We start from the raw sequence: 26123 nt of genomic DNA, 5'->3' as shown, positions 1-26123 counted from the left end.
GGCAGGCAGATCACTTGAGTCCAGGAATTTGAGACCAGCCCGGGAAACATGGCAAAACCCTGTCTCTGCCAAAAACGATAGAAAAATTAGCCAATGTGATGGCATACACCTGTAGTCCCACCTACTTGGGAGGCTGAGGTAGGAAGATCACTTGATCCCCGGGAGGCAGAGGTTGCAGTGAGCTGTCATTATGCCACTGCACTCCAGCCTGGGTGACAGAGCCAGACCCTGTCTCAAAAAAAAAAAAAAAAAAGCATAGTGTATTAAACAGATATCCTAAGTATCCCAAGGAAGCTGTAAAATTATATGCTGGGGATATACTTTTGTTAAATTACATTTAATTTAATTAAACATGAGGTCCATTTAGATTTTGGGCTGATTCATTCATCTGTGATTACTGAGCATTTGCCATGTGCCAGGCAATGAGTATTAGGCACCAGAGTTACCACAGTGAGCAAGAGAGACATGGACTCCTTCTGCAAGATGTCTAGACAATTAAATGGCCAATGAAACTAAAGTGAGGTTCTGACATGAAAAGTTGAGGGTACGATGAGGACAAGTAGCAGAAAGTTCACCTGGCTTGGTGGAAGGGAAGGTCAGAGAAGACCTCTTAGAGGGTTCAGTAATGTAAATAGAGGATTTTAGGTTGAAGGGAATGTTTGAAGTTTGGGGGCCCTTTTGAGGACCACCAAGAACTTCACTGTGCTGTAGGATATCGAGCAGGAGGTGAAGCTAGAGAGATGGATAGGCCACATTGCAGAGTTTGAACTTGGGGCAATGGGAAGCCATTGAAGGGTTTTAAACAACCCAAGTGGTACATTCTTCTGTGAATGTTAGAAAGATCACTGGCTGCCCTGCACATCAAAGGGGAGAACAATTGGAGACAGGCAGATTAGTTGGAAGAATGGAGTTGTACTTCAAGCCAAAGATGAGGGAGAGTGGAGAGTGAACTAAGTTAGTGCAGTGGGACCAAGTCTAGAGCTATTTAGAAGTGAGAAATGACAGGAAAAAAAAAAGATTGATTGGATGTAGACCAAGTTGGATAAGAATCAAGGACAACTCCAGGTGTCAGGCTGGGGCAGCTAGGTAGGTGCTACTGCCACATAAAGTCTTAAAAAAGAATAGAGAAGGGGCTAGTTGTGGGGGGAAGGAGTTCAGTTTTAGACATGTTAAACTGCAAGGAGATTTGATGAACACACATTATTCACATTTCCCAAACAATTTTGGATGGCAGACCAAAAAGTATGAGAGTGAAAATAAGGGGTCTCTGACCACTCAATTAAGATTGAGCTAAGAGCCAGGTCAAGTTCAAACCCACTATGAGCTTCTTGCATCCATGGTTACTGACTGTTGTCTTAATGTTAGCTGTCCTATTGGACAGTGTAACAGTGAGAGAGCATATACAGATTAGCATTGAAAAGGATGAAGTGACATGTTATGTGTAAGGGTTTTGAAAAAGTATTATACAAATGCAAGGCAGATATATTGAAATAAATGCTTATTGGCAAAATTTCAGGCCAGATAGATTGTAGTAGTGCTTCACAAACTATAATGTGCACATGAACGACTCAGGGATCTTGTTCAAGTGTTGATTTCAATTCTGTAGCTAGAGTTGGGTGGGGTAGAAAGGGTATCTGAGACCCTGCATTTCTAATAAGCTCCGAGGTAATGTTGACTCTGTGGTCCTTGAACCACACTTAAGTAGTAAAGAGTTAGAAAGCTTATACTGTAACTGAGAAAAAGAAAATAAATATTTCTTTCTCATGTTGTATTCAATATTTCTTGACTGAGTGTAGCTAAGTGAGCAATTCAGTGCAATACAAAATGTTACGCAAGTGTAAAGACAGGTCACTAGGTACTTTAGAGTAGTAGGCCTTACAAAGTTCTCTAGACACACTTCCCTGTGAAGAACAAGGAGCAGGGGGAAAGAGGAGGGGTAGAGTTTACCAGTCTGAATATTTCAGCAAGGGGGAATGCATGAGTTTTACTATAAAACCACACTGAACATTACAACAATACTAAATTCCATACATATATAATAATCACTGAGCTATAAGGTTGCTGATGTATTTGTTCTTGAAAGTAAATTAGAGTTACTTTATGCAGAATCAGCTAGTTTTATGTTTCATAATGTCTTTCCCTTTTTTGAACTTTTTTAAAAGTCTAAAGTAGGGGGAACCAAGCCTGCTGGTGGTGATTTTGGAGAAGTCTTGAATTCGGCTGCAAATGCTAGTGCCACCACCACGGAGCCTCTTCCAGAACAGACACAGGAGAGCCTGTGAGATTCCTACCTTTGTTCTGCTACCCACTGCCAGATGCTGCAAGCGAGGTCCAAGCACATCTTGTCAACATGCATTGCCATGAATTTCTACCAGATGTGCTTTTATTTAGCTTTACATATTCCTTTGACCAAATAGTTTGTGGGTTAAACAAATGAAAGTATCTTCAACTCTATTCCTGGGAAACACCCTTTAATGTACATTTATGTTCCTTTATTTAGGAAACACCGTTATAAAAACACCTATAGTACCTGGGGACATTCACTAGAATGATCTAAGAAGCTACAGATTGTCATAGTTGTTTTCCTACTTTACAAAATTGCTCCAGATCTGGAATGCCAGTTTGACCTTTGTCTTCTATAATATTTCCTTTTTCCCCCCTCTTTGAATCTCTGTATATTTGATTCTTAACTAAAATTGTTCTCTGAAATAATCTGAATCCTGGTAATTAAAAGTTTGGGTATATTTTCTTTACCTCCAAGGGAAGAACTACCAGCTACAAAAAATATTTTGGAATAAGCACTGTTTTGGTATAAGGTACATATTTTGGTTGAAGATACCAGACTGAAGTAAAGAGCTGTGCATCCAATTTATTATAGTTTTGTAAGTAACAATATGTAATCAAACTTCTAGGTGACTTGAGTGGAACCTCCTACATCCTTATTTATCACCGTTTATGACAGTAAACATTTCAGTGTATTGTTTATTATACCACTTATATCAACTTATTTTTCACCAGGTTAAAATTTTAATTTCTACAAAATAACATTCTGAATCAAGCATACTGTATGATCAGTAGGCTGAACTATGAACACTGTCATCAATGTTCAGTTCAAAAGCCTGAAAGTTTAGATCTAGTAGCTTGTGAAAATGACAATATCAATCACATTAGGGGAACCATTGTTGTCTTCATTTAATCCATTTAGCACTATTTAAAATAAGCACACCAAGTTATATGACTAATATAACTTGAAAATTTTTTATACTGAGGGGTTAGTGATAACTCTTGAGGATGTAATGCATTAATAAAAATCAACTCATCATTTTCTACTTGTTTTCAATGTATTGGAAATTGTAAAATGATACTGTAGAACCTGTCCCCTAATTTGAAAACTGTCAGGGCTGAGTGAACCAAAGTCTCTAGACATATTTGCATAAAGGCCAAGGTATTCTAATAACTACTTACTCAACACTACCACCTTTTCCTTATACTGTATATGTTTATGGCCTACAATGTTGTATTTCTTATTTATTAAGTTGTGATTGTTTTATTGTTTATGCCAAATGTTAATTGCCAAGCTTGGAGTGATCTAAAGCATTTTTTAAAAGCATGGCTAGATTTACTTCAGTATAAATTATCTTATGAAAACCAAATTTTAAAAGCCACAAGTGTTGATTGTTATAAAATAACATGCTGCCATTCTTGATTGCTAGAGCTTTTGTTAGTACTTTGGATGCAATTAAAACTATGTGCTATCACATGTGAAAAGCTTAATAAATTCTGTCTATCAGTAGTATAGGTCTCAATATTTATTATGAGACCAGTGGTCTGGAAACAGCTTGTTGTATTACAGAATCAACTGGAGTCTATGCTTAAAAAAAAATTATATCCTTAAATTATTGCTTAATGGTATCATATTAACATATACTAAATAAGGGCTTTAAGGAACAGGCTGTTGAAGCATTGTCTCAGAGGAGTGGATCTGTAGAAGTTGGTCTTTCTATAGAAATATTGTGCTTACTCAACATAACTGTTAAATTATTTTTTCTACCAGCTAGTCTGCTTTTTTAAATTCAAACATATTCTTTTGATCACATTGTTTCTTGAGCATCCTGCCCTGCTACTAACTTTTCAACAAGGCAAAATGGAGTAAAGTGGCAATTTCTTTAGTTGAGTGAAATACCCTCAAGTCTCTTTTCTGCCCAAAAAGGGAAAAGTGATAGAAATCGGGGTGGGAAGTCGGGTGAATGGATGAAGGTGGGTATTGGGGATGGCTGTGAAATAAAATATTGGAGAATCACTTTTCTGGGCATCTACCTATACTTAATCTAAAAAACAAAAAATTAATCTACTGTAAAGTACTCTGCCCCTTAAAGGAAGTATTAAAAAGAGGATGGATTTAGAAAAAAACATGAATTTAGAAATATTCAAGATGGTTTTTGTGGCAGATTCAATATTATGAATTCACAGATATTTAAGGAATGAGAAACAGCAATTAGTAGAAATGCCAGAAAGAGTTCCTGGTTCCTCTTGTGTTTGACACTTAAGAAAATAGCAAGAGTGTGAAATCTCAGATACTTATGAAATCTCACAGATGTAAGGACTCAAGTGTAGAAGAAAATATCCCCTTCTTAAAAAAAGAAATGTCAATTTATGGAGTTTGTGGGAAATAGAGCAAGAATTCTTATGCTTATGAGAGCCAAGTAATCAGTGGAAGAGAGCAGAGCTCAAAACTGGATTATCACCTTAGCAACTTAGAATAACTTAAAATAGAAAAAACCACATTTAATTTGGACTGTTTCTGGATCTGTTAAGATATACACAGTCTATTTTTTGTATAGTATTGGAAAATAAAAATTCCATAATTTGGGTATGGGTTCTTTTGTATACATTACCTGCCCATTGAGGAAAGGGGCAAGTCCATTATGCAACTTCTCTCCAAACCCTTCATGTTCTGGATATGATACTTAAAGTGCCATGAGCAGCTACATTCTGGTTATCAGAAGGCATTTATTAAATGACTGCTTGCTGCATATGTGCCCAAAGAGGTATCTTTAGTAAACATAGTAATTAGTAGAAATGCCAGAAAGAGTTCCTGGTTCCTCTTGTGTTTGACACTAAGAAAATAGCAAGAGTGAGATCCTACATAAGGTCATTTGTCAGAATGATGTTTTTGTTTGTTTAGAGTTGGCTGACCTCCAACTCCTGGGATCAAGGAATCCTCCTGCCTCAGCTTCCCAAATAGCTAGGACTATAGGCATGCACCCAGCCATGTGTCTTCTTTATAGCTCTTAAAGCCCAGATGAAAAAAAAATCACATTTTTGCCCATAGTGAAGAAACATTTGGCCATTGATTAGTCCTTATTTTCAGGAATTGTCCTGTTTTCATTGGATTAGAGAGACCCTGTGTGGGCCACAGTTAATATAAACCATTATCACTTTTAAGTAAACCCGCACACCTCAGATTTTATAATTTCCTTATTATTCTGACTCAAAATGTACTAAGGGGCTTTTCGCTTTTTGTTTGTAAGTGGTCAGAGGGTAGGGTCTGCATGTGCTATCACCTGGTGGGATTTTGTACTTAAATAAATGCTATCTGGCAACTAAAATTCTTGCCAGCTCTCATGTAATTTTGATGTTATTTACTGAGGTTGGTTGGTAGTTTATTTTATTAATTTGGTGGTTTTTCTATCATATAGAAAAAAACAAATACAGTTTTGTTTGAATATTTGTAAATGGACGTGATCTTTCACTTTACCACTCTCCAGCATGCTTTAAAGTTTCTCCTTGGGTTCTAGAATTGATTCTCTGTTCTTATTTTCCATTTTGATTATTTTTCAGTATTAGAATTCTTCCAGCTCCTAAATGCTATTGTCTATCTGTTGTCATCTTGTACACGATCCCCTTAATGATCTTATCCATTTCTATGGGTGAAATGACTATTTTTAGAGTGAAACTAATAGCTTCCCAACCTGTATCTCCAGACATGTTGATGGTGGTGGCCCTCCTTGAGCAGCTGCTGCGAGGACACCAGCTGCAGCAAGGGAAGCATGGCTGGGGGCTGCATGCTCCGCAGGGCTGGGAGGGGCCGACAGTAGGTGATCCCAGCAGGACCCCTGCCTTACCATGTTGGCAGGGCAGGAGCTTGTGCTCCTGGGTGCAGCTGCAGCTGCAGCTGCCCAGCCGCAGCTCCAGATCCAGGCATCCCTGTGCTCTTGGGGGCCTGGGAAATCCCCTGCCCCTGCAGGCCTGGAAGTGCCTGCTCTGGTTTGGAGCAAAGTTGTGGCTGAGCTTGGGTGCTGTCACAACCTGGCTAGGTGTGTACATCCTCAGGGTGGCACTGACATGCCAGGTCCCTGCTACCTTGGCCCCCTCCTGACTTTGGGCACCAGTGAGCACGGGAGGGTGGCCAGGGTGCTGAGGGTGGCTTGGTGTGGACAGCCTGGGTGCTGTGGATGGCAATATTGATGATGGCAGGAGGCAGGTTCCTAGGTGGGAAGGGGTGGGTCCCTGTTGAAACCCCACCTTCAAGCCAAGGACAGCCTGAAGCCTGGGGGCCAGGCTGCCAGTTTTAGGTAGAGCCCACAACCCAGACCGAGAACTCTATTAATGCATTTTGGCTAATTGGATGGTGCTTTTTCCAGGCCCACTCTTCTCCATTCTGAGCACATAAAAACCCCAGACTCAGCCAAACTCAATACTCATCAGGACAACCTGCCTGCAGAAGGGACCACTTGGGGTCTCCTGAGTGCTGTTCTGTCACTCAATAAAGCTCCTCTCTGCCTTGCTCACCCTACAGTTGTCCATGTAACCTTATTCTTCCTGGATGCAGGACAAGAACTCAGGACCTGCTGGACAGTGGGAGCGAAAGGAGCTGTAACATGTTCTGGCTGGCTTGCCAAGCTGTGGGTGGTGACACGCTCCCAGACTGCAGAAAAGAAGAGTGGTGACCCTTCTGGGGACCCAGACCTTGGGATTCCCTGAGCTAGAGAATACTATAACATCATAGCCTTCCTGCCTTTCACTGGCACCAGACAGCTGCCCCACATGACAGGAGGCAGCAGCAGAGCCAGGCCAACTGAGGAGCCATGGGCTGGAGTGGGGTGGTGGGACTGAAAGAGCTGTAACATAAACAAGCTGAAACAACCTCCCCTTCCCCCACCATCAGTCACCATGCTGCAGGCAACAAGAAGAGCGGGAGCCCACACCTTGGGGCTCCTCAAGCCAGGGCTGTGACATGCTCTAACACCCTCTTAGGGACTCTGAGGTTCCTGGCAACTCCGAGCTTTTGGGTTTTACCACGTTTCCCTTGCCCAGACACTGGTGCCTGCAGCAGAGGCTGGTTGTGGTCCATCTGGTCCAGCTGCAGCCTTGCACAGAGCCAGTGCCTGTAGCTGCTCACCCTGCTGCAGCAGCCAGTGTGCCTGGCTAGGTGCAGTGGCTGGAACCTGCACTCACTTGCTCACACACCCCTCACCAGCCCATGCCTGGCTTGCCCTTGGCAGGTATGGGATCCGGGCCAGCAACACAAGATGAACGCAGCCTGCCAGGCAGAGTGGGCAGAATGAGCCCAGCAAACATGAGGAAAACTCCAGCAGAGGTGCTGCAGGCCATGGAAGTTTCCAGCTGGCGAAGCGACATCCTAAGAACCCTGTGACACTATCCTTTCTTCTAGGTTTGCACACATGGTTGAGGCATGAATTTCTAGTAAACTCATGGTCACCTCCACCTAGCCATCAATAGCTACTATTCATTAAGTGCCCAGGCATTTTACACTCATCACCTTTAACTCTTTACTCAGGCATGTGGCAGTGTCACCGTTTCATAGATAAGACCATAGCCAGTAGCTGTAAAGTATTAGGCTTGAACTGAGCAGTAGACTGCAACTCTTTTCTGTTCACTTTCCTTGGCTGTTTTGAGGTGGAGTCTCACTGTGTTGCCCAGGCTGGCCCTATACTTCTGGGCTCAAGTGATGTTCCTGCCTCAGCTTCCTAAGCAGCTGAGACTAAAGGTGTGCAGTGCTGCCTAGCTAGGCCTGTATATTTAATAAAGCAAGGAGTGGTTAGAGCAGGATCAGAATCCTTAAGATGCCATATGTCAAAACACTATTACAGAGGATGCTACTCTTGGCACTTGTATAGGCAAGGAGAAAGCGTGCAGACATCCCCCTGTTGACTCGCTCAGTTCTTTACAGTCCCTCTCATCTGATGCTTCTGATCCTCTACCAGAGACAGAACTAAAGCCAAATTTGAAGTCATTTGATACAAACAAGTTTTTTTTTTCTGTCACCCAGGCTGGAGAGCAGTGGTGTGATCTTGGCTCACTGCAACCTCCACCTCCTGGGTTCAAGTGATTCTCCTGCCTCAGCCTCCCAAGTAGATGGGATTACAGCCATGCGTCACCATGCCCAGCTAATTTTTCTATTTTTTAGTAGAGACGGGGTTTCACCATGCTGACCAGGCTGATCTCGAATTCCTGACCTCAGGTCATCTGCCCTTCTTTGCCTCCCAAAATGCAGGGATTACAGGTGTGAGCCACCATGCCCGGCGTGTGTTAGAGACTTGAGTTTTGCACTTTTCGCCCATGCTGGAGTGAAGTGGCAGGAACATAGCTCACTGCAGCCTCAAACTCCTGGGCTCAAGTGATCCTCCTCCATCAGCCTCCCTAGTAGCTGGACTACAGGCATGCACCACTGCACCAGGCTAATTTTTCTATTTTTTGGTAGAGACTGGTTCTTGCTATGGCCTAGGCTGGTCTCGGACTCCTAACCTCAAGCAATCCTCCCTCCTCAGCTTCACAAAGTGCTAGGATTACAAGTGTGAGCCACCCTGCCCAGTCAGACTGAGGGTTCTTGAAGGCTACTGGCCATGCTCTTTACAATTTACCACACTCTCTCTGAAAAAAAGTGGAAGTAGCACCATCCATAGAAAATAATTCTAAACTGTTTTAGGCAAGAGTCCATTAATAGTCTCGGGAGATAAACAGTTTTAAGTGCCAAGAGGGAGAACTCACCTGGAGAATTTATTGTAGGCCCCTTAATGAATTTGTAAGGACTACCGTATAGATAGCTAGTAATAATTTCATGTGATTCATACAATTGTGCACCATTCTGAGATCAGTGTACTTCGTGTTCTTACACTACACCATTAGAGAGCATCAGAAAAGCTTAAAATCCATAGTCAAGGCATTCTTAAAATAGGGTCTGTGATCATAAAAATAAGTACTTGCAAATGAACTGGAAAGGTGTGTGCCACCAAAATAAACCTAACTGTGGATTAAACTGCTGGGTCAAAGATAGACAGACAGCTAATTAATGAACACTTCCTCAAGAATGATGTTAGGCTCAGTTTTGAACAGGGTGCGTAAATTTTGGGAATTAACACTGCGGGAGAAAAGGGAAAGTAAATCCAGAGTGAGGATGGGGGGCCTATGGTGGTGCAATACTTAGGGATATTCCAAAACTTCTGAACTCCTAAGTTAGATAACAGGTATCTGGAGGTGTCAAAACGTTTCAGAAAAACTACTGTTTTTGTAGCGTGAGTGGACCGGCCGCAGAAGTGGCAAAGGACAAACTTGGATGCAGGGTTTCGCAAATGTTGAGTGAGCCCTAATCTGTGCCCAGTGCTAGGGACCCTACAGCAAAGTTCCTCCTTTCAAAGTTTAAAAAGTTGGGAGTAGACACTAAATATTAAATATTTAATATTAATATGTGCATATTAGAAAGTGCTACATGGTACTAAGAAAAACACAGGTGCCAGAGAGTCTGCATTTGGGCTTCCACTTCTAAATAGGGTAATCAAGGAGACCCTCATATTTGAGTGAAGACCCCAAACTCGAGTGCTGGCGGCCGTGTAGGGGGGACTGCCGGGCGGGAGAACGAAGGTCACGTTAGCCGAATTTACAGTACAATGTGGACCAACGGATGCCCAGGAAGGCGAAATTCCTGAAACTTAAACGTACTTCTAACGCAAAACTTACCGGGCCCCTTTCCAACTATTTAGCCCACCAATTTTAGCTTAAGTCTTTCCCGCTCCACGCCACTCCCAGATGAAAGGCATGCCCCATCCCGTTGGCCTTCAGCGCTCTATGGCCGGTGGGCGGACCTCTTATCGCTCCGCCCCATGACCTGCGCGATTGCGGCGGGGAGGTCAAAGGTCAGAGGTAAAGAAGTCATGGCGGCGCTGTGTTGGACCCGTGCTGTGGCAGCCGAGAGCCATTTTCTGCGAGTGTTTCTCTTCTCCAGGCCCTTTCGGGGCGTAGGCACTGAGGGTGGATCTGAAAGTGGGAGTTCCACTGCCACAGAGCCTAAGAAGCGCCTAGGCGGATTCGCGAGCGCGTTGGAGCGGCAGTCGGAGCTTCTGCAGAAGGTGGAGCTCGGGCGGGTGAGAGGGAGTAGCGGGAACTACGCCGACGACGCGGTGGGCGAGGCCTGGAGTAGGGGCGGAGCCTGGCGTAGGAAGGGGAGCCGAGGGCCGAGGCCCGGTTTTCCGGAGTTGCGGTGGAGTGTGGCTCAGCCCTTGGCCCCTAGAATCCGTGCTTGGTGTTTTACTTTCTTTCGTTGTCCTTTTGTGTGGCATTTGCGTACTAGACCGGGTCTGTCCACACTGCGCGCGTTTTGCTGGGGTTGAATGCTGGTGAGAGGGTAACCAGCGGGGAGCGCTGCTAGGTAGGCGATCTAGGGCGATTTCTGGGACGCTGAGGAGCATGGGACTCACACGGAGAGGCTGTGCTCTGCTGGGTCTTGTTCTAAACAGTAGCTCTATCATGGAGCTTGCTGTCTGGATAAACATCTGTTAATTTAATGACTGGGTGATGAATCACTTTCTGAACTTGGGCAAGTGATTGAACTTGTCAGCGCTTCACCTCTTTTTTGTAAATGTCTTCTTTTTTAAAAAAGTAAAATAAAATTTCCATTTGTCTCAGCCGGTACTTTTGTAAAGTACCATAAAGTTATAGATAAATGAAATGGAAGAAATAAAATTACAAGCCTAAATTTTTAATAATTAAACTCAGCAGACATGAAGTTGGATTATGTACAAATAAACCCAATTTCTGTATTTTTCTTCCTGGGAAGTAGTACCAAACAGTTCACAAGACTGGCAGTGTCCTGGGTTACAGGGTCATTTTAGTAGCAATTACTGATGTCAAAATTTTTCTGAAATCCCAAGACTAGAAGAAGCCTGGCATATTAGTTTATTGTTTTCTGTTGTAACAATTTGCTACAAATTGAGTGGCGTAAAACACCAGAAATGTGTTGTTCTTAGGGCTGTGAGAAGTCAGATGGGGTCGCACTGGTCTAAAATCAAGGTGTTGGTGATGTGTCCTTTTCTGTAGCTTCTGGGCGAATCTCTTCCTTGCCTGTTAACGTCTCTTATACATCTGTCTTCTACTTTTTTGTTTTTTGGGTTGTTTTGTTGGTTTTTGAGACAGGGTCTCGCTCTGTCACCTACGCTGGAGTGTGGTGTCATGATCTCAGCTCACCGAAGGTTAAACCCCCTGGGCTCAAGTGATCCTCCTGCTTGCTTCATAGCTGGGACTACAGGTGTGCACCACCACTCCCGGCGAATTTTTGCATTTTTTTTTTTTTTTTGTAGAGATGGGGTTTTGCCATGTTGCCCAGGCTGGTCTTGAATTCCTGGGCTCAAGGCATCCTCCTGCCTTGGCCTCCCAAAGTGCTGGGATTACAGATATGAGCCACCTGGCCTGGCGCCCCACTCTTCTCTGCCCGCCATCGTTTACTTTTGAGATCACTGTGATTAGGTTGGCCTCCCCAGATAATCCAAAATAATCTATTTTAAGATCAGCTGATTAGCAATCTTAATTCACCTGCAAAGTTAATTCTCCTTTGCCACGGAAGGTAACATATTCACAAATACTAGAGATTAGGATGTGGATGTCTTTGTAGGAGGAGGGGGCATTATTCTTTCTACCATATATGGAAAAGTCATAAAAGACTAGCAGAATAGCAGTGACTGACCTGAAGCCACCCAAGGGACGGATTTTAGATCCATCCTTAAGGTAAGACCATAAGAGTTAAGTGCAGTAAGGTTGAAAACAAAGTTTAGTGCTCCCTTCCAAATATTTGTATAGGAAAGGAATTTTTCTATTTCTTACCTAACATTTCTCACTCACACTTCACTCCCATTCACACCACATTCTAAGCCCCTTCGGAAACCCCCATAAAATAATTCTTAATTGCTGAGTTAATTGTGGTAAGAGTGAAAATTGTAGCATCACATGTGTAGTCAGTTAAGTGTTTGATACTCAAAATGTAATGTTTGTTTAATGAAGGAAACAACCAAGATGTTTTAGAATCCCCAGAATTCCTTTTCCTTTCCTTTCCTTTCCAAGGCAGTTCAGTTTTTCCAGGAGGAGGCTGGGGTGTTTCCTGGCAGTCCCAGCACATCCGTTAGATTTTTCTCAGGTCAGCTCAGGCTCAGCAAGATCCCTGCGTGGTTGTTCTCCGTCTAACACAGTTTAGAAAACATAATTCTGCTAGATAATGGGTAAAGGTGTTTGGTTTTGATGTACAGTTCACCAGTTTCTTATTCACAAGTCTTTGACATCGTGGTTTAATGGAAATAAAATTCCCCGGGGAGGAGGGTGTCAGGAGGCTGTGTTGTAGTCTCCATTCAGCAAGTTCCTGGCTTTGAAGCATTTCAAGTTACGTGAACCCCTATACTGCTTCTTTGCTGTTGTTGTTGTTTTTTTTCCTGAGACGGAGTCTTGCTCTGTCTCCCAGGCTGGAGTGCAGTGGTGCGATCTCGGCTCACTGCAAGCTCTGCCTCCCAGGTTCATGCCATTCACCTGCCTCAGCCTCCCGAGTAGCTGGGACTACAGGTGCCTGCCTCCACACCCGGCTAATTTTTTTTTTTTTTTTCGTGTTTTTAGTAGAGACAGGGTTTCATCGTGTTCGCCAAGATGGTCTCGATCTCCTAACCTCGTGATCCACCTACCTCGGCCTCCCAAAGTGCTGGGATTACAGGCGTGAACTGCCACGCCCGGCCTACTGCTTCTTAATTGATACCACTGACTTCAGTTGCCCTCTTGTTCAGGTCATTACACACACTGTGGACCAAAGTTATCTTCCTAAAGTTGGGCTCTGTAATCAGACTTAATGAGGTTATTTATTTATTGTTCTCCTTGAGAATCTTCTAAATCTCCATTCACACTGCCTGCAAGATTAAATATACAATGGTACATCTCTCTACTATGGCTTCAGAGGCCTACCGCCATTCAAGACCCTGCTTGGGTTAAAAGCTTAGGCTCAGTTCAGGCTACCAGGTTCTGCCATCTTTCAACTGAGTGACTCTGGGCAACTTACTTAGCCTATCTACGTTTGCTGTCTTATCTCAAAGTGGAGATAATGCTCCAACTGGAGTTACTGGGAATTTTATGTGAAATAATACACTTAACGTGCTCTCAGTACGTTGACTGGTACAGCGTAAGCTTTATTCAGTGCATTTTAGCTTTTATGTGGCCCCAGCCATTTCTTCTCCAGCCTTCTGCCTTCCTGAGAATAGTTTCACAGAGATGTTTCCACAGTTGCACAGTTCTTTGAAGTCCCATTGTTTTCTTAAACAATAATAAACTTTAATTTATCAAACCATGTAGATTGATCTCTTGTAACAGATGTACCGCTCTGGTGGGGGATGTTGATAGTGGGGGAAGCTATGTGTGTGTCAGCACAGGAGGGGTGTGGGGATGTGTCTATATTGTACTCTCGATTTTGCTGTAAACCTAAAGTGCTCTAAAAAAGTAATTTTTTTTGTTAGTGAATGAATATAAAATGTTATTTAAAAACATAAGGCGGTATATGCTCTAACTAGAGGTTGAGCTGTGTCATTCAAAGAGACAATAAAATCAAGTTTTTTTCATGGCAAAAAGCCCAAAGCCAAACAAAAATATAAACACCAGAAAACAACCATGCACATGCCATTCTATTTAATCCCAAATGTAAGGACATTCGTCATCACTAATACGTTAACTTGTGGTGCCAAAGTAACATGCGACACGTCAGAATAAAATTTTTCCTAAGTTTTCCCAGTAGAATTTGTTTCAGGAGGTCAGATACCTTGTCTTTCTTATTCTGTTGTATTCCCAGTGCCTAGCACAGTCCTTGACCCATAGTGGGCATTCGGTAAATATTTGACAAATGTGTGAATGAATGAATAGTACATGTAGTGCACATTTGAGCTTCAGTTACACCTGACCTGTCTTTGAATTGTAATATGTGTGACTATTCACAAACAATTGTACAAGAATAGTACAGCCTTGAGCATGTCAGTTGAATGTGCCTATCCAGAATAATTGAGTAAAAATAATTTTAAGAGTAGTAAGAAATTGAAAATACCTCATTAGTTTTAATTTTAATATTTATTGGAAGTTTTCAGTGTTTTTCTAACATATTTATGGTAAGGAATTTGAGGAGTTGTTGGGTATTGATAGGAATTCAACTTGTGAAAAAACTAACTTTACCTCTTTTGAAGTTACTGGACCTATTTAATTGAAGAGTTTCCTGAGATTACAACATGAATAAATGCCAATTGTGTATTCAGGATTTTTGAAAAATATTGTTTACAAATTTTATAAAAGTAATATTTGGTTACTTTAGAAAGAAAATTTAAATAGCCCTGAAGGTTATTATGTGAAAGGTAAAAGTCCCTTTTTCTTTCTTTCTCAAGGCTGGAGAGTGTGTTTTTTATGCCTAGCTACAGAGTTTTATATTAACACACATATAAGTATAAGCTAAATATTACTATATATTAAAAACATTAATTGGTTCATAGTATGAATACCGTTTTAAACTATATTACAGTTAAAGAGTGTAAATTCTGCAGTGACGCAATCTCGGTTTAAATCCTGGTTCCTTTACCATTTACTAGCTGTGTTGCCTTGGAAAATTACTTAGTATCTGTGTATCTCCTTTTCCCCCATGTCATGAGATTTTTATGAGATTAAATGAATTCATTATTTAAAACACTTAACACAAGTGCCTGATACTTAAATAAGCACTTAGTATGTTTTAGTTGCTGCTGCTGAAAATTGCAATTTTTACCTAAGTAAGACTATTTTTCCTTATCATTACATAATACTTGCTTGGTACTCCATGGTGTGGATGTAGCATAATTTATTTAAGCAGGAAAGCCTTCATTATTGAACTTTTAGGTTGTTTCTGTTTGTTTTTGTTTTCTGACACAGTGTTACAGTGAACATTTGCATTTTTTCCATACTTACGAGAGTGTATTTGTAGGCTATATGTTGGGTAAAAGTGTACACACAATTTGAGTTACAGCCTGTTTGTACTGAACTCCCACTTACAGTACATGACAATGTCTGTTTCCTCAGCCCCTTATCTACACATGGGGTGTAATAGGTGGATTTTCTTGACATTCGACAATTAAAATACAGAAATTGGGAACTGGGATTATCATCCTTCATTCCTGATTTCAGTTTTTGATTTTTTATCATTATAACTTCATGTTGACAGTTTCTGACTTTATAATAAGTGCTGTCAATTTGAACTCATAAAATGCACTTAAAATAAAATACTACATTTGCATTGTATATATTGGGATTGTATGTAAGATTTCATTTGTAAAATGGTTTCTGCTTAAAATATTCTTTTTGAAGATGAATTTTGCTGTTCTCTAAACAAATCATTATTTCTTTACCCTTTATCCTGGAATTAGCTTCCCTGCCTGCAAATTCTGTTGTAAAAATCTCCTCTCTTAGACCTTTGTGATCTCACCAAACAGATGAAACTGTTTTTGAATGTTCTGGAGTTTTGTGTTTTACTACCTTTATGGTATACCCACAGCTCTCATTATGGTAAAGTGATTTCCAAACCTGTTTTGTCCTGTTTTCTAGCTGTAGTTCCTGAAGAACAGGGGCCATTTTCAGTCCACCCTCTTGATCCTTTGCATAATGCTTTACACTTAAGTAGGGATCGAATGTATATTTGCTGATTTAAGTTGGAATGAAATTTAAAGTTTGATGGCTGAATAATTACAAATGAAAAATAACATCTCAGATGGCCTATTATTAGACTTAAAAATACGTATATGATGAAAGTCCAAGTTGTACCTATTGATTTAGTTCTTTTTTTTTTTTTTTTTTTTTTGAGACGGAGTCTTGCTCTGTCGCCCAGGCTGGAGTGCAGTGGCCGGATCTCAGCTCACTGCAAGCTCCGCCTCCCGGGTTCACACCGTTCTCCTGCCTCAGCCTCCCGAGGAGCTGGGACCACAGGCGCCCGCCGCCTCGCCCGGCTAGTTTTTTGTATTTTTTTAGTAGAGACGGGGTTTCACTGGGTTAGCCAGGATGGTCTCGATCTCCTGACCTCGTGATCCGCCCGTCTCGGCCTCCCAAAGTGCTGGGATTACAGGCTTGAGCCACCGCGCCCGGCCCTGATTTAGTTCTTATAGTCGTTAAAAGTGTAGACTTACTTATATGTGGACCTCAGAAATAAGTGATGTTCAGTAAGAGCCCATGCACATTATCCTTACAGAGAACTTCTCCCTGCAGCCAGGAATTTAATAAAGGGCAATGCATCATGAAGTTCTTATCCTATTACACACTGAGGTTACTAGTTAAAGGGAACCAAAGTTAAATGGCATTAAGTGTAATGCCACTGTCTGTATGGAGGTTGTAGGTTCCATAGTCATCCCATGCTCAGTTACCTACTTTTCTTTTATTTGCTTCATTAGCTTTAATATTGGTTTATGCATCTTTCCCTTCAACTAATTTTGTTTTGTTTTTAGAGTAGCAACCAATTTTTTTTTTTTCAGACAGGGTCTTGCTCTGTTGCTGAGGCTAGGGTACAGTGGTGCAGACTTGGCTCACTGCAACCTCTGTCCCCCGGCTCAGGTGATTCTCCCACCTCAGCCTCCTGAGAAGCTGGAACCATAGGTGTGCATCACCATGCCTGGCTGATTTTTGTTTTTTGTTGTAGAGATGGGGTTTTGTCATATTGTCCAGGCTGTTGTCACACTTCTAGGCTCAAGCAATTTGCCTGCCCTTGCCTCCCAAAATGCTGGAATTACAGGTGTGAGCTACCACACCCGGCCGTCCCATTCATTTTTATAACCATTTAAGTCAGGTACCATTTTCCCTCCATTTTTAAAACCTTAATCCTTCTTATGTCACTTAGACAATATAAATTTGTAGAATCTGTTAAGGCCATTGGGAGCTGTGCTATGGCATATAACTCATCTCATAGCCACAAGGTGGCAATAGTTGAGCAAAGAATTGGTTTTTCTGCTTTGTGACTCTTACTCCTTCTTAGCAGTAGAGGGTGGCACGCCACTTTTCAGAACGTTAGAAAAAATGTTTTTCAGAGAGTTTTGGGGCTGCACAGTAAAAATTTTACTCAAATTTTGAATTTATTTAAAATACTGATGTTACATGACAGTTTATAGTTTTACCTTATTAGCAATATACTAGATTTCATGCAAATATTTTTAAATGTAATTTCTTACTTTTTTGTGAATATTTTTATTAGTATTTTTTATTTCAGAATACTGGAATATTCCAGAAGACAGAATATTTAAAATCAGATGTCCAATCCTTTCAGAATACTGGAAAAATGAAAATATATAGATTTAAAGGGCTTATTTCAATATAATGGGGAAATTAATATATTTTTCATATAATTTTCAGGTCCACTAAATTCATATACTGTCATAGTAAAATTATATAGTTTTACTTAACCCTTTGTTTTCTTACCAGTTTTACTGACAACTTTAAAAATTATACCAGTGTTTTAAAAACTATTTGATATGTAAAGGAATGATAGAACATGTTTCTGGTTTTAACCGTGGTGCCAACCTGTTTTTACATTACATAATTCTAGGAGAATTACCTCTGAGTAATAAAAATCTTTTGAAATGTTGTACGTCTCACATTTTTGAAGCATGTTTAGAGGAAATGACCAGTTAATATAAAAACAATGAAATAGTGAAAAAGTAGATAGAATTATCTGGGGAAAGTAGGTTTTTGTTAACATCTGTAACATGCTTATAAGCAGTACTATACATTTCCTAAAAGAAAAGATGTATATGTTCTGCATGTGTTTTGTTTTTGTGTGGTCATATGATCTGATCATACCCAATTGGACTCATGACTTCCCAAGCCAACCTTAGTTTTTTCACTATTTGGAGATCGTAACTCTCATTTTTACTCAGAAATTTCACTTCAGTCTTTTAATGTATCTAGGTTTGCTTCTAAGTCTGCTCTTAAATTTTTCTCTTTTGATCACATTAATTTTTATAATCTGATTATGGCCCTTAAGTTTTTATCTATTGGCATTAAATAACAGGAAATAAGGACAATTAAGCACGTTCAAGTGGAGCCTGGTTTGTTGGGATTTAGGAATAAAACTAAATAGTCTTGATTCCGTTTGGGTTTTGCCTACCTTTTTAAAGCTTTGGGGATTCCATTGTTGACAACTGCCAGGAAATGAATGGTGGACTCAGTCTAGGAGTTGGCAACTGAACAAGCTGCCTGACCTCTGGCCAGCTACCCAAATTGAGATGATTGGGTTCTCTCAAGGGAGATAAATGCACACTGAGAACTGGGTGTCACTGGGACACAGAGTATTTATCCCAAAGAAATGAAATATTCATAGCAGCTTTATTTGTAATAGCCCAAAACTGAAAGCAGCCTGGATGTCCTTCAACCATTGAGTGGTTAAACAAACTGTGGTATATCCTTACCGTGGAATACTACTTAGCAGTAAAAAGTAATGAGTGATTGGTACACAAAATAATTTGAATGACTCAAGGGAATTATGCTGAGTGAAAAAAAAAAGCCAGTCCCAAAAAGTTACATATGGTATGATTTCATTTATATGACATTTTTGAAATGACAGAATTATAGAGATGGAGAACAGATTAGTGCTTACTAAGAGCTAGAAAGGAGGGAGGTAGAAGGGATATGTGGAGTTACAAAAGGACAACATAAGGAATCCTTGCGGTGATGGAGTTGTTCTGCATTTTGACTGTGATGGCCAGTACAGAACCTTTACATGTAATAAAATTGCATTGATGATTACATGTACACCTGGTGAAATCTGAATATTGGTGGATTGTGTCAATGTTAATTTCCTAGTTGTGATATCATACTATAGTCTTCTAAAATGTTACCATTGGGAGCACTGGGTAAGGGTACAGGGGCTCTCCATGTATTCTTGGTTACAACTGCATGTGAATCTACAATGATTTTTAAATAGAAAGCTAATTTTTTTTAAAGGGAGCGTTTCACTGGTCTGTTGGGCCCAGCACTGGTAAGACCATTGAATTCCATAAACATGAGATGATTATCCCACATTATTTTCTGTAAGGTAATTTTTTGTTGTTAGAAGTAATGCAGTGTAGAATACCAGAAAAATCCAGGAATAGTTAGAAGTAAAGTTCCACATGCGTATGTGCATACCTTAGCCTTTAGTTAGACAACTTCTGTCTTACTAGAAACCTTAAAAGCATCCCTTGGTCCCAGTCTATGCGTCTGTCAGCATCTGGCTCACAGCTCTACTCAGAAAATGAGAGACTGACTATCCAGTCTCCTTTTGTAACTATTTTTCCGTATCTAGCATAATGATTCTCCTGCTCCCACAATATACCACTATTACAGAGATTTCTAAACTTTTTTGATTATGTCCCTTTATTAATAAATGTTTGAGCACATGTTCCAGTATTCACTTAAAAAATACATTTGTGACTGGGTGCAGTGGCTCACCCCTGTAATCCCAGCACTTTGGGAGGCCGAGGTGGGTGGATCACGAGGTCAAGAGATCGAGACCATCCTGACCAACATGGTGAAACCTCGTCTCTACTAAAAATACAAAAATTAGCCAGGCATGGTGGCTCATGCCTGTAATCCCAGCTACTTGGGAGGCTGAAGTAGGAGAATCGCTTAAACCCAGGAGGTGGAGGTTGCAGTGAGCCAAGATTGCACCACTGCACTCCAGTCTGGCGACAGAGTGAGACCCCGTCTCAAAAAAATAAAAAAAAGTGTGTGTGTGTGCATGCGTGTGTGTACTTATATATATATGTATGTACTGTAGTTTATTATGTACATTTTAAAGCATTCACACATAAATATATTTTGAAGGTGAAGTAAAAAAAAAAAAAAACAAATAGAAATTCCAGTGTTTTCTTCTTTTGTCCTGTGGGTTATGAGAGAGATTACTATTCTTTCTTACAACCTGACCTTTTTCCTTCAGGCCTGGTCTGTAAATATGTATCGTTGGAACATATTTGGACACAGGAAAAAAAAATTTCCTGTGTCTTTTTATGAACAATCTCCCCTTTAACCTTCTCTGCAAGTACTTCTTGGGTGCTTTCTTGGTTTCCCTTGATAACACTGCTTCCCTTCTGGTCTTCCCTAGTATAGATTGCAATGGGTCTCAAGACTAGGAGAAGAAAATAACTCATCTTGGTTCTCGTTTCTCAGTACCATTTCAGACTACTGTTCTTTTTTTTTTTTTTTTTTGAGACGGAGTCTCGCTCTGTCCCCCAGGCTGGAGTGCAGTGGCCAGATCTCAGCTCACTGCAAGCTCCGCCTCCCGGGTTCACGCCATTCTCCTGCCTCAGCCTCCCGAGTAGCTGGGACTACAGGCGCCCGCCACCTCGCCCGGCTAGTTTTTTGTATTTTTTAGTAGAGACGGGGTTTCACCGTGTTAGCCAGGATGGTCTCGATCTCCTGACCTCGTGATCCACCCATCTCGGCCTCCCAAAGTGCTGGGATTACAGGCTTGAGCCACCGCGCCCGGCCCAGACTACTGTTCTATCAGAAATACTTTTAAAAGGCTCCTTGATAGAAATCTTTTCGATTCTTTCAATTTTTCAACAGCATCTGGCTCACAGCTTTTCTCTTTTCTTCACACTTACCATCTTCATTGACCAGCATTTACATTTGTAAACCAAAAACAAAATTCTAAAGCCCCTCAGCCATTTGAATGGACCCTCGTGTCAGCCAAGGGCATTCCAAATTTAACCTGAAAGACTAGTTCAGGCCATGATGGGAAGGGGGAGCCAGACATGCCTCATTATACCTCCCTCTTTTCAGAATTAGTGATAGAAATGACTGTTTAAGTCTAGAAAGAAAATTTACAATCTGTTTTTTCTGAAGCCTGCTACCTGGAGGCTTCATCTGCATGATAAAACCGTGGTCTCCACAATGGCTTATGGTCACCCAGACATTCCTTTCTATTGATAATAACTCTTTCAACCAATTGCCAATCAGAAAATCTTTAAATCTACCTATGACCTGGAAGCCACCCTCGCAACCTGCTTCTAGTTCTCCTGCCTCTCTGGACTGAACTAGTGTAACCAATGTACATCTTACATGTATTGATTGATGTCTCATGTCTCCCTAAAATGTATAAAACCAAGCTATGCCTTGACTTCCTTGGGCATGTGTCTCAGGACCTCCTGAGGCTGTGTCATGGGCGTGTCCTTAACCTTGGCAAAATAAACTTTCCAAATTGATTTAGACCTGTTTCATACTCTTGGTTTACACATTAATGACTACCAATACTTTGGCCACATAGTTTTTTGTATATTAACCTTATATTGTGTAACCTTGCTGTAATTACTTATTCTAGGAGGTATTTTTCTTGTTGATTCTTTTTGATTTTCTACATGGATCATCATGCTATCCATAATAAAGCATAGTTTTATTTCTTCCTTCCCAATTTGTATACTTTTATTTTTTCTTCTTTTCTTAGTGCATTACCTAGGACTTCCAATACAATGTTGAAAAGCAGTGATGAGAGGGGACATCCTTGCCTTCTTCCTGTGCTTAGTAGGAAAAGTTTCAAGTTTCTTACCATTACATATGTAGGTTTTTTGTAGATATTCTTTATGAAGTTGAAGCTTTCCTCTAGTTTTCTGAGAGTTACTATTATGAATGGGTATTGGATTTTGTCAAATGCTTTTCCATTTGACAAAATGAAATATGACCACGTGATTTTTCTTCTTTAGCCAATTGATGTGATGGATTACATTTTTTTTCCTATTTTTAATTTTTGTGGGTACATAGTAGGTGTACATACTTAGGGGGCACACGAGATACTTTGATACAGGCATATAACATGTAATAATCACATCATAGTAAATAGAGTCTCCATTCCCTCAAGCATTTATTCCTTGTGTTACAATCAAATTACACTCTTTTAGTTATTTTTAAATATACAATTAAATAATTATTGCTTATCACCCTGTTGTGCTCTCAAACACTAGGTCTTATTCATTCTTTCTAACTACTTTTTGTACCCATTAACCATCCCCACCCCCGTATATACTGTAAGTATACTATAGCACATATAAGGGAGTGGGGATAGTTAATAGATACAAATCCCCAATACTCTTCCCAGCCTCTGGGTAACCGTCCTTCTACTCTCTGTCTCCATGAGTTCAATTGTTTTAATTTTTAACTTACACAAATAAGAACATGTGAAGTTTGTCTGTCTGTGCCTGGCTTATTTCACATAACATAATGACTTCTGGTTCTATCCATGTTGTTATAAGTGACTTTTTTTTCTTGTTTGGGACTGAATAGTAGTACTGCATTGTGTATATGTACCACATTTTCTTTATCCATTCATCTGTTGTTGGGCACTTAGGTTGTTTTCAAATTTTGTCTGTTGTCAACAGTGCTACAGCAAACATGGGAAGTGTCTCTTCAGTATACTGATTTCCTTTCTTTGGGGTATAAAACCAGCAGTGGGATTGCTGGATCACATGGTGGCTCTATTTTTAGTTTTGTTTTTTTGTTTTTTTGTGGAACCTCCAAACTGTTCTTCAGAGTGGTTGTACTAATTTACATTCCCACTAACAGTATATGATGGTTCCCTTTTCTCCACATCCTCATCAGCATTTATTACTGCTGGTCTTTTGGATAAAAGCCATTTTTAACTGGGGTGAGATGATATCTCATTGTAGGTTTGATTTGCATTTCTCTGATGATCAGTGATGTTGAGCACTTTTTCATATGCCTGTTTGCCATTTGTATGTCTTCTTTTGAGAAATGTCCATTCAGATTATTTGCCCTTTTTTTTTTTTTTGAGACAGAGTCTTGCTCTGTCTCCCAGGCTGGAGTGCAGTAGCGCCATCTCGGCTCACTGCAAGCTCCGCCTCCCGAGTTCACACCATTCTCCCGCCTCAGCCTCCCCAGTAGCTGGGACTATAGGCGCCCGCCACCATTCCTGGCTAATTTTGTTTTTGTATTTTTAGTAGAGATGGGATTTCACCATGTTAGCCAGGATGGTCTTGATCTCCTGACCTCATGATCCGCCCACCTCGGCCTCCCAAAGTGATGGGATTATAGGCATGAGATTATTTGCCTATTTTAAAGTTGGATTATTAGAATTTTTTTCCTATAGAGTTGTTTGAGCTCCATATATATCCTGGTTATTAATCCTTTGTCTACATTTTGATTTTTGTATGTTGAACCTGGCATAAATCTCAGTCAGTTGTGGTATATAATTTTTATATGTTGTTGGATATGATTTGCTAATATTCTGTTGAGGATTTTTTCATCTACATGCATGAGAAATATTGATCTGTAGTTTTCTTTTCTTGTAATGTCTTTGTGTGGTTTTGATATTAAGACATTGCTGTCCTCATAGAATAAGTTCCACTCCTATCTTCTGAAAGATATTGTAGAGAATTGGTTTGATTTCTTCTTTAAATGTTTGGTAGAATTCACCAGTGAACCCATGTGGACCTAGGACTTTCTGTTTTGGAGGTATATTAACTACTGATTTAATGTCTTTAATAGACATAGGCCTATTCAGATTATCTGTCTCTCCTTACTTGATTTTTGGCAGACTTTGTCTTTCAAGGAATTAATCCATTTAATCTAGGTTATCAAATCTGTGGGTATAGAGTTGTTTGTAGTATTTCTTTAATGTCCATGGGATATGTAGTGATGTCCTGTCTTTCATTTCCATTATTAGTAATTTGTGTCCTCTCTTTTTGTTTTTCTTAGCCTGGCTAAAAGCTTACCTCAAAGAACCAGCTTTGGCTTTCATTGATTCTGTTGATTTCCTGCTTTCAGTTTCATTGCTTTCTATGCTAATTTTTATTTTAGATAAGTTGTGTTTTCATTTTCATTTAGTTCAAAGTATTTTACAATTTCTCTTGAGATTTCTTTGACTCGTGTTATTTAGAAGTGTATTTGTTTACCCTCTAAGAATTTTGGGATTTTCGAGCTATCTTTCTATTCCTGATTTCTAATTAAATTCCACTGTGGTCTGAAAGCAGACATTGCATGATTTCTATTCCTTTAAATTTGTTGAGGTGTGTTTTATGGTCCAGAATGTGGTCTGTTTTGGTGACTGTTTCATGTGGCATGAGAAGAATATATATTCTGCTGTTGCTGGATGAAATTGTCTACAGATGTCCGTCATATCCAGTTGATTTACGATGTTGTTGAGTTCAGCTGTATCCTGACTGATTTTCTCCCTGCTGGATCTGTCCTTTTCTGATAGATGGGCATTCAAGTCTCCAACTGTAATGATTCATCTATTTTTCCTTGCAGTTTTGTCAGTTTTTGCCTCATGGTTTTTGACTATTCTTAGGCATGTACACATTAAGGATTGTTACAACTTCTTCAGATAATTAACCCCTTTATTATTAGGAAATTGTTTAACATGAACAAACTGTTACTTCTTAGATCAATTAATAATTAAAAACTTAAAGTTTTAATTTTACCTTCACATATTCCGTCTCTGTGTTCTGCCTTTCTTTATGTAATGTAGGTCTGAGTTTTTGACTTTTATAATTTTCTTCTTTCTAAAGAATTTCTTTAAACATTTCTCACAAGGCAGGTCTACTCGCAACAAATTCCCTCAATTTTTATTGGTCTGAGAAAGTCTTTGATTCTCCTTCATTTTTGAAGGATAACTTCTCAGGGTACAGAATTCTAGCTTGGTATCCTTTTTGTTTCCTCTTAACACTTTAGATATCTCACTGCACTGTTTTCTTGCTTGCATGATTTATGAGGAGAAGCTGGATATAATTTTTATCTTTTCTCCTCTGTAAGTAAGCTGTTTTCCCCCCAGGCTTCTTTTAGAATTTTTTCTTCGTCTTTGATTTTTCTGTAGTTTGAAAATGATACTATGTGCCTAGATGTAGTGTTTTTGGTGTTTATTCTGGTTGATGTCCTCTGAGTTTCCTGGGTCTGTGGTTTGGTGTCCATTATTAATTTGGAGGAAAGTCTTAGTCATTATTGTTTCAAATATTTCTGCTTTATTTGTCTTTCCTCTGCTTCTGGAATTCCCATTAGTTTACACCTTTTGTAGTTGTCCCAAAGTTCTTGAATACTCTGTTGTACTTTTCCCTCAATCTGTTTTCTCTTTGCTTTTCAGTTTTGGCAGTTTTTATTGAGGTATCTTCAGGGTCACAGATTTTTTTTTCCTCAGCTGTGTCACCTACCTGTAAGCGCATCAAAGGCATTCTTCATTTTTGTTACAGGGCTTTCAATCTCTAGCATTTCTTTTTGATTCTTATTTAAAATTTCTATCTTTCTGCGTACATTGCCTGTCTGTTCTTACATCCTGTCTGTTTTATCCATTAGAGCCCTTAGTGTCTTAATCATAGTTGTATGAGATGCCTGGACTGATAATTTCAGTATCCCTGCTGTATCTGAGTCTGGTTCTGATGCTTGCTCTGTCTCTTCAAACTATGTTTTTTGCCTTTTTGTATATCTTGTCATTTCTTCTTGATATCAGGACATGATGTATTGGGTAAAAGGAATGGCTGTCTGTTGGCCTTTAGTAATGTGGTGATAGGGTATGTGGGGAGGGAGTGTTCTACAGTCTTCTGAGTGGGTCTCAGTCTTCTTGTGAGCCTCTGCCTCCGGACTGTGAACTTCACATTTGCTCCTCAGTGTTTCCCTCTCTTTTGGTGGGACAAGATGACTACAGCCAGCTAGAGTTGGTTATTTCCCTTCCCCCAGGACACTTAGGCTCTGACAAAACCCCAGCAGTTTAGGATCTGGTTGAAGAGTTTCTCTTGACGACACACCTCATATGCATGATAGTTACATATATGCTTAATGTATATTAAAGAATACGTTTGATGAATAAATTGTTGAATAGGAGAGAGTGCTCTGATGTT

At 40.2% G+C, this 26123-nt stretch overlaps 2 protein-coding genes across 10 annotated transcripts in view; both read left to right on the top strand.

Annotated features, from left to right (window-relative positions):
• TPD52 (tumor protein D52) overlaps positions 1 to 6727 on the top strand; it is a 140773-nt gene extending 134046 nt beyond the window's left edge. For 7 of the 8 annotated variants that reach the window (XM_033203571.1, XM_033203569.1, XM_033203567.1 and 4 more), the window contains one exon: positions 2163 to 4869. In XM_033203571.1, coding sequence (XP_033059462.1) covers positions 2163 to 2282 — 120 coding nt within the window. In that variant the 3' untranslated portion in view covers positions 2283 to 4869. Of the gene's footprint in view, positions 1 to 2162; positions 4870 to 6644 lie in introns of those variants that run through there. The other variant, XM_033203570.1, reaches the window with a different exon arrangement.
• A 3404-nt stretch (positions 6728 to 10131) lies between these two features.
• MRPS28 (mitochondrial ribosomal protein S28) overlaps positions 10132 to 26123 on the top strand; it is a 109638-nt gene continuing 93646 nt past the window's right edge. Inside the window, exon 1 of one of the 2 annotated variants that reach the window (XM_033203572.1) lies at positions 10132 to 10382. In XM_033203572.1, coding sequence (XP_033059463.1) covers positions 10173 to 10382 — 210 coding nt within the window. In that variant the 5' untranslated portion in view covers positions 10132 to 10172. The remainder of the gene's footprint in view (positions 10383 to 26123) is intronic. The other variant, XM_033203573.1, reaches the window with a different exon arrangement.

Source organism: Trachypithecus francoisi, unplaced genomic scaffold, assembly GCF_009764315.1.
Source record: "Trachypithecus francoisi isolate TF-2019V2 unplaced genomic scaffold, Tfra_2.0 Lachesis_group7, whole genome shotgun sequence".
Lineage (NCBI taxonomy): Eukaryota > Metazoa > Chordata > Mammalia > Primates > Cercopithecidae > Trachypithecus > Trachypithecus francoisi.
Note: the sequence above shows the minus strand (reverse complement) of the source record. Positions and strands in the feature narration are given on the sequence as shown.